The sequence below is a fragment of the Harpegnathos saltator genome, unplaced genomic scaffold (genome assembly GCF_003227715.2).
Source record: "Harpegnathos saltator strain DR-91 unplaced genomic scaffold, Hsal_v8.6 scaffold68, whole genome shotgun sequence".
Taxonomy (NCBI): domain Eukaryota; kingdom Metazoa; phylum Arthropoda; class Insecta; order Hymenoptera; family Formicidae; genus Harpegnathos; species Harpegnathos saltator.
The window spans coordinates 186945-195504 of NW_020230515.1; the positions used below are offsets into that span (position 1 = coordinate 186945).

At 42.9% G+C, this 8560-nt stretch overlaps 1 protein-coding gene across 1 annotated transcript; it reads left to right on the forward strand.

Moving 5' to 3' along the window:
* The first annotated feature begins 5592 nt into the window (after positions 1-5592).
* On the forward strand, positions 5593-8069 carry LOC112589978 (uncharacterized). The gene is made up of 2 exons (XM_025305202.1): positions 5593-5943; positions 7953-8069. The coding sequence occupies exons 1-2, from the start codon at positions 5593-5595 to the stop codon at positions 8067-8069; spliced, it is 468 nt and encodes a 155-aa protein (XP_025160987.1).
* Positions 8070-8560: the final 491 nt, after the last annotated feature.

Sequence of the window (8560 nt, forward strand, 5' to 3'; positions counted from 1 at the left end):
GAGGGTCGCGGAATATGAACATTTGGTCGTATAATATAAAATGCAATCCGCCCTACTTGACAACAAATTCAAAGTACGCGGAGTCCGCAGGACGTAACACCAATTTTCTGTAATTCACTCAGAATTGCTCGTTACACTTCTAATAGTTGCCGTTGAATAAGTAGCTCATCTTCTTTTAAGTTTAATTTTTCTTTGTAAACATGAAGCGTTTCATTTGATAATTGCAACTTTGAATCTTTTTGGTTTTCTGGAATATGAATCACCTTCGGCGTTTTCGATGTTTCTGCATTTTCTTCGATATGCATTGTCTTATGCGATAATAATTGTGTGTTTCCTGAAATAAGAAATATCAAATAATATCAATGTACATTTTATATCAGGTGTAGTAAAAAGAAATCCATTATTTTTGCATGAAATTGAAGGCTTTAATTACTATAGTTAGAATGATACGATTTAGGTCATATATGCGCCGTTTTGTTCGATAACTTGTTGCCATTTTGAAGGTAATTTCATTATGCCTCTCTCATAGAAGCCCTCGTCCCTATTGGCAAAAAATTGAGACAGTCGATTTTCACAAGCCTCTCTTGAAGCGAATTTTCCACCAGCAAAATTGTTCGCCATGGACAGGAACAGATGGTAATCACTTGGTGCCAAGTCTGGACTATAAGGTGGATGCATAAGAACCTCCCAACCAAGCTCCCGGAGCTTCTGGCGAGTCACTATCGATGTGTGTGGCCTGGCGTTGTCCTGATGGAACACAATTCCTCTCCTATTGGCCAAAGCTGGCCGCTTCTGGGCGATTGCTTCCTTCAGACGGTCCAATTGTTGACAGTACAGTTCCGAGTTAAGAGTTTTGCCGTAGGGGAGCAGCTCATAGTAGATAATTCCCTGCCAATCCCACCAAACACACAGCAAAACCTTCCTGGCCGTCAATCCTGGCTTGGCCACCGTTTCCGCCGGCTCACCGCGATTCGACCACGACCGTTTTCGCTTGACGTTGTCGTAAGTGATCCACTTTTCATCACCAGTGACCAACCGCTTCAGAAATGGGTCGATTTTGTTGCGATTCAGCAGCGATTCGCAGATGGAAATTCGGTCCATGAGGTTTTGTTTCGTTAACTCGTGTGGCATCCATACATCGAGCTTCTTTTTGTATCCAGCCTTATTCAAATGGTCCCAAACGGTTTTTGTGCAATCCTTAGCTCTTGGGCAATCGAAACAGTGCTTACATGACGGTCGGACTTGACAATGTCCATGATTTTATCGATATTTTCGACAATTGGCCTTCCAGTGCGTGGTGCATCTTTGACATCGAAATTACCGGAACGGAATCGACGAAACCAAAATTGCGCGTGATTGGCTGTTACAGTATCAGGACCATAAACACTATTCACATTTTCAGCTGCCTGGCTTGTGTTTTCGCCTTTATCGAAGAAAAACTGTAAAATATAGCGTATTTTCTCTTTGCTAGTGTCCATTTTTGACGCGCGCTCAAACAAAACTGAGGCAACTAATCACAAAACTGTCAGAAAGGTTTTTTTAGTACGAAATCTCATCTTTCTAACGCCAACTAGTGGAACCCGATCAAACTTATACAACGCGAGATACAGATAACTAAAGCCATCTATTGGAAAAATAATGGATTTCTTTTTACTACACCTGATATTAATTTTATATAAATATAGAATTTGTTTTACTTTTTCTCAAATAAATATAACAATAAGACAAAAAATAAATAAGAATAAGTGTGTTAATAAGTATATATCTTACCTGTATTACTTTGAAATTCATAGTTTTTATATAATCTTTTCTGTGGCAATATTTTATTTTCTTCAAAATGTAAATTTTCTTTATCTTGCATATCTGAAATTGTTTCTATACATGTGACATCTAAATATATTCCCCCTTATTATTATCCATACCTGCTGCTTCGGGAGTAATAAAATTTAATAATTCCTCTTCTAAAGAAGAAAAATATATGTTTATTGGTGATCCTCCTCCTGTTATTAAACTGTCTGATTTCTTCTTCTCGTTTCATTTTTCAGGACGTACATTTTCCAATCTTTCCAAGTCTATAAATGTAAAACATGAATCATTTTTTTATATTGTAATAACATTAAAATTTGTAATTATAAAAGGGAGGCGACCTCCTCATAGATTTTGCTGAAACTTAATATTTTGTATCTCAATGTATAAGATATAGATCAAGTAAAATATAACGTTTTCGATTAAAAAAGGAGTTATTAAGTGATAAAAAGTTATATTTTTGAGATTAGGAAATCTGTCAGTGGTGATGCAGAAAGATGTACTGTGATAAATCGTGTATAAAAATACTCAATATAAAAATAACGGAGTGGCGCAGCTCCTTCTTTAAATACCTTTATATATTTTATAAATTATATTGGCAATATATATTAATATCGGACTTCCGTTTGCAGTAGCGTAGGAGTGTAACGTGCGAGTGAGTAGCGAGGAATTGTAACGCGAATGTGGTGAGAAAGAGAGAGAGTGTGGGTGTGAGAGTGAGTAAGAGGGTGAAAGGGCGGAGGGAGAGGAGGGGAGAGAGGGAGGGGAAGGGAAAGGGATAGGAAGGTGGAACAGGGCAGAGAGGAATTCAGGAGCAAGAAGGTTGGGTGACAAGGCAGGAAGAAGGGCATAGAGTATAGAGGAATAGAGTGGAGATAGAGTGGTAACAGTGGATGACGGGAGAGGTAACAGCGCCAGAGGGAAGTGAGTAAAGGAGGAAGTAGGTAGGGAGCAGAGGGAGTAGGCAAGAAGAAAAGGGAGAGAAAGGTTAGAAAGGGAGATGGAGGATGGAAAAAAAGAGACTTAAGGGGGTTAGTGGGAGAAAGAGGGGAAAGGGAAAGATTGAGGAGCACAGGAAGCAGGGGAAGTGTGAAAAGTGTAGGAAGTGTAGGGAGTGTAGAGAGTGCAGGGAGTGGAAGGAGTGTAGAATGGAGTAAGAGAAAGAGAGAGGCGACAAGGGAGGAGATGAAGGAGAGAGGGGGAGGGGGAGACGGGAGGAGAAAGGAAAAAGGTGCAGCTGAAGTTGGGAAGAGGGGGAGGAGAAGAGGAGGAGAGGTTTAAGGTAATGTGCGAGAAAATGGGCAAGGAAATGGCAATAGCGATTAGGGAAGATATAGGAGAAATAAAGAAACAGATGAAGGAGGGATTGGAGGGGATAGAAAAGAGGATGGAAGAGATGAGGGAGGAGATGAGGAGGAAGGAAGAGAGATGGGAAAAAGAGAGGAGAGAAATGGTAGAAAAAATAAGGAGCTTGGAGGAAGAGGGGAAGAAAGGAAGGGGGAGGGGAGGGGAGATGAGAGAGGAGAGGGGATAAGGAAATTGGAGGAAAGGGTGGATAAGTTGAAGGAGAGGGGAAGGGGGGAGAAGGAAAAGGAAAAGGAAAAGGAAAATAAAAAGGAGATGGAAGAGAGAATAAGGAGAATGGAGAGGGAAATGGAAAGGAAGGAAAGGGAGAGTAGGAAAAGGAATATTATAATAAGAGGGTTAAAAACAGAGAATGGGAGAGAGAAGGAAGAAGTGGAGAAATTATTGAAGGAAATAGGAGCGGAGGCAAGGATAGAAAAGATAAGGAAAATAAAGGTAGATAGGAAAGAACTAGGAGAAATGATAGGGGTGGAAATGAAAAGTGGGGAGGAGAGAAAGAGAGTGTTGGAAAAGAAAAAGAACTTGAAAGGGAGGGAAATATGGATAGAAGAAGACTTAACGGTGGAAGAAAGAAGGGGGAGATGGAATGTAAGAAGGGTGGCAAGGGAGGAAAAAGCAAAAGGAAAAAGGACGTTTATTGGGAATAGGGTGAGAATAAATGAGGAATGGTGGAGGTGGGATATAGAGGAAAAAGTATTGAGGAATGATAAGGGGCAGAAGTGGAGGGAGGAAGAAAGGAAGGGGGAAGGACAAGGGAAGGCAAAGTGAGGGGAGGGCAGGTGGAGATGGAGGTGGGAGGGTGTGGGGGGAGAGGTGAGGGGAAGGGGCGGGATGGAAGGGAATGGGGAAGGAGGGGGAGGTGGATAGGACGGAAATGAAGAGGGGGGGCGGAAAAGAAAAAGAGAAGAAACAAGAAAAGAGAGCAGGGGCGGAGGATAGGACAGGGGAGAGGGAACAAAAGACGGAGGGAGAGGGGGGAAGAGGGGTGAAGGGGAGAGAGGAGGAAGAAAGAAAAAAGGAGAGGGAAAAAAGAGAGAAGGGAGGATGGAGAGTAGCGTTCTGGAATGTAGCAGGAATAGCGAATAAGGACAAGGAGTTTTGGCAGAAGTTAAAGGAATGGGAAGTAGTAGTGATGATGGAAACGTGGTTAGATGGGAAAGGGTGGGAGAGGATAAGGGGGAGGTTGCCAGGGGAGTATATGTGGAAGGTACAATTGGCGAGACGAAAGAACAAAAAAGGGAGGGCATGTGGGGGAATGTTGATGGGGATAAGAAAGGAAATGAGGGTGATAGGGGAGGAGGGGGAAGAGAAGGAGGAGGAGGGCAGAATGAAGGGGGTAGTGAGAACAGGAGGGAAAAGATGGAGAGTTATGGGAGTGTATGTGAATGGAGATCTGGAACGAAAAATGGAGGGAATGAAAGAATAGATGGAGGAAGGAGAAGGAGGAAGAACATTAATAGGGGGAGATTTTAACGCGAGAACGGGGGAAGAGGGAGGGGGAGGAGAGGGAGGGGAGGGGAGGGCGAAAGAGGAAGGAAGTCAAAAGACAAGAAAATAAATAAGGAGGGGAGGAAGATGGTGAGGGTGATAGAGGAGAGGGGATGGGAAATATTGAACGGAAATATAAAGGGAGACGAGGAAGGAGAATTCACCTACACGGGAGGAAGAGGGAATACGGTCATAGACTACGTGATAGCAGATAGAGAAGGGAGGAGGAAGATAGAGAGGTTAGAAATATGAGATGAAATAGATTCGGATCACCATCCGATGGTGGTATCGATAAGGGAGGAGGGGAGGAAGGGGGGAAGGGAGGGAAGGGAAGGAAGGGGAGAGAGGATAAAAAGGGGTAGATGGGATGTGGAAGGAAGAGAGAGGTTTAGGAGAGAGATAGGAGAACAAGAAAGAAGGAGCGGAGGGTTGGAAGAGGAAATGGAGGAGAGGGAGGAGAGGATAAAGAAAGCGTTGAAAAAATGGGACAGAGAGGGGGAGAAGGAAAAGGGTGATAGAAGAGGGTGGTGGGGCGAAGAATGTAGAAGAGAGAAGAGGGAGGTGAGGAAGAGGCTAAGGGAATGGAGGAGAGGAGGGGGAAAGGAGAAGGAATATAGGGAGGGAAAGAAAGATTACAAGAGGTTGTGCGAGAAAAAAAAGAGAGAAGAGAAGGAGAAGATAGAGAGAGAAATAGAAAAGGCAAAGACGGAAAATAAAGTGTGGGAACTGGTGAATAAGGAAACAAAAAGAAGGGAAAGAATAAGTAGGGAGATAGGAATGAGGGAATGGAAAGAATATTTTATGGGGGTGTTAGGGGGAGTAGAAGGAAGAGTGGTGAGAGGAGGAAGGGAGGGAGGAGAGGAGGCAGAGGAGGCGGAGATAGAGTGGGAGGAAATAAGAAGGGTGGTAAGGAGATTGAAGGATGGGAAGGCAATGGGGGCGGATGAGATACCAAATGAGGTATGGAAATATGGAGGAGAAGAGGTGGGGAGGTGGGCAGGGGACATTTGCAGGAGGGTGTGGAGAGGAAAAGAATGGCCAGAGGAATGGAAGGAGGGAATAGTAGTGCCAATAATAAAGAAGGGGAAAGGGGAGACAGTGAAGGAGTACAGAGGAGTAACACTGATGCCGTCGTTGTACAAAGTTTATGCGAAGGTGCTAGCGGAAAGATTGAAAGAAGAACTGGAAGGGAAGAGATTATTGACGGGGAATCAGGCAGGGTTTAGGGAAGGAATGGGAACAATAGACCAAATATATGCGTTGAATTATCTGATTAACAGGCAGGTAGGGAGGGAAGGGGGAGGGTTGACAGCGGTATTCATAGATCTGAGAGCGGCGTTCGACTCGGTGGACAGGAGTGTGTTGATAAGAACAATGAGAGAAAGAGGGGTCAGAGAAGGTTTGGTGGGAAGGGTGGAAGAAATGCTGAGAGAGACAAAGAGTAGGGTGAGAGTGGGAGGGCAGATAGGAGAGGAGTTTTGGACGGCGAGAGGCGTCAGGCAAGAGTGTCCACTGAGCCCAATTCTTTTTAATATAATGATGGCGGATATGGAGGAAGAAATGGCGAGGGGAGGATGGGGAGGGGTAAGGCTGGGAGAGGGAAAGATATATACACTAGCATACGCGGATGATGGTGTGCTACTGGCAGAGGAGGAGCAGGAAATGAGGAGTATGTTGTATGTTGGAAGGGTACTTGGATAGGAAAGGCTTGGAGTTAAATACGGAAAAAACGAAAATAATGAGGTTTAGGAAAGGGGGAGGGAGGAAAAAGAAAATAGGATGGTTATGGAAGGGAAAGAGGCTGGAGGAAGTGAAAAAATTCAAGTACCTAGGATACTGGATACAAGGGAATGGGGGGCAAGAAGAGCAACTGAGAGACAGGAGGAAAAAGGCGGCGGTGGTAATGAGAGAAGTATGGGGGATAGGGAAAAGGATATGGGGAAAAGATTGGAAAAGGAGAATGTGGCTATTTGATACATTGGTGTAGACAGTAGCGGGGTATGGAGCGGAAATATGGGGATGGAAAGAGAGAGAAGAGATAGAAAAAATGCATGAAAGGTATATGAGATGGACAATGGGAGTGGACCGAAGGACGCCGGGATACATGATAAGGGAAGAGCTGGCAAGGGAGATGATGAGGACAAGAGCAGGCAGAAGAGCATGGAATTTTGAGAAAAGGCTGGAAGAGGGGGGGGGAGATGGCGAGGAAATGCTGGGAAGAAATGAAGGGGAAGTGGGGAAGATGAAAGATAATAGGGAGATGGGAAAGGGAAAGACAGGAGTTCAGGAGGGAGAGGGGGATAGAAGAGGGAGGGATGGAATATAAGGAGGTAGAGGAGAGGGAGAGAGAGAGACAAAGAGAGGAGAGATGGAGGAAGATAAGAGAGTCGGGATATAATGTATGGTATAAGGAGATAAGAGGGGATGGAGTGCCGAAATATCTGGAGAGGGGGTTGACGGAGGAAAGATGGAAGAGAATAATTCGGTTCAGATTAGGTAGTGAGGTGAGAGGGGGGAGGTATTGGGAGGAGGAAGAGTAAAGGAGATGTAGGGTTTGTGAGGGGGAGGAGGAGACATGGGAGCATATATGGGAGACGTGTGGAAGGAGATGGAGTTGGGAGGGGGTAAGTTGGCAAGAAGCGGTAAGAAGGGTGTTGGGAGAGGAAGGAGAGGGAGAAGAGAGATGAGGGGGATAGAGGAGATGAGGGGGAGAGAGGGGGATGATGGGAGGGGAAGGGTGGGGGGAGAGGGAAGAGGGTAGGGTACCCACAAGAGAGAATGTAAACGGAAACAGAAGTCCAGGATAGGGCAGCGTGTGTGTGTGTGTGTAGGTAGGAGGTAGAATGGCGATAGAATAGGTTAAGGAAGTTGGAAGGCGCGGAGAGAGAGAAATTGTATGGGAGGAGTGTAAGCCCACTAAGTAGGGAGCAATAAAGCATTATCAATCAATCAATATATTAATATCAATGATATAAATAAAGTTATATTAGATATTCTCTACATAATATATGTATAGAATAATTTAAACTTTTGTGTATATATTTTTTACTTCCTTAATAATATACATCATACAGACTAAATATCCAAAATACACCTCATGGATATTCTATAAATATTGCAATATCTATAGGATATCCATGACATGTATTTCAGATATTTGTTCTGTAGAGGCATCTTCCCATACAATATAACGTCTAAAATCGGGAAATAAGACATCTTAAAGATGTCTTAGTGATATCTTACATTCCGATATCTGAGAGAAGTCTTTTAAATGTCTTATGTTCTGATTTTAGACATTATGTTGTATGAGCTGTTTAACAATTATTGAAATCTTTCACCTTATTACATCCATCATCTATCATATTAAAAATATAGATAATATGAAAATTAGCAACAGTTCCTGTGCATGATAAATCGGAGAGAAGAGCGTTTTACTGCACATTTATCGTATATCATTTTTAGTATGTTGTAGACTCATTAATTTACTGCTTTAATTTACTATGAGGATTTAATAGATATATTCATAATGATGAATAACACTTCCTTTCCGATTTGACTTGTGCAGAAACTTTTGTTAATCTTCTTTTGCCGATCTATGAGGTTATCTCTCTTTCATAAATGTGTGATTATCAAAACAGAATTTAACTTAACCTTTAACCATTCTGCACTACTTTTAATAGGACCAACGTTAGCTGCATTTATTGTTCTTGCCAAGTCTTCCAATAATTTCTTCTACAATTATAACATTACATATAAAACAATTGTATTCTCTCTCAAAATGTACAAACAATACTTACCATTTCATTTCGACTTTCGCCTTTTCTACGTAATCTCCTTCTTGCTACTTCGGGATTTAACTTCATCCACTGAAGTATCATTTCTTTTTGTTCTTGCGTCGTAT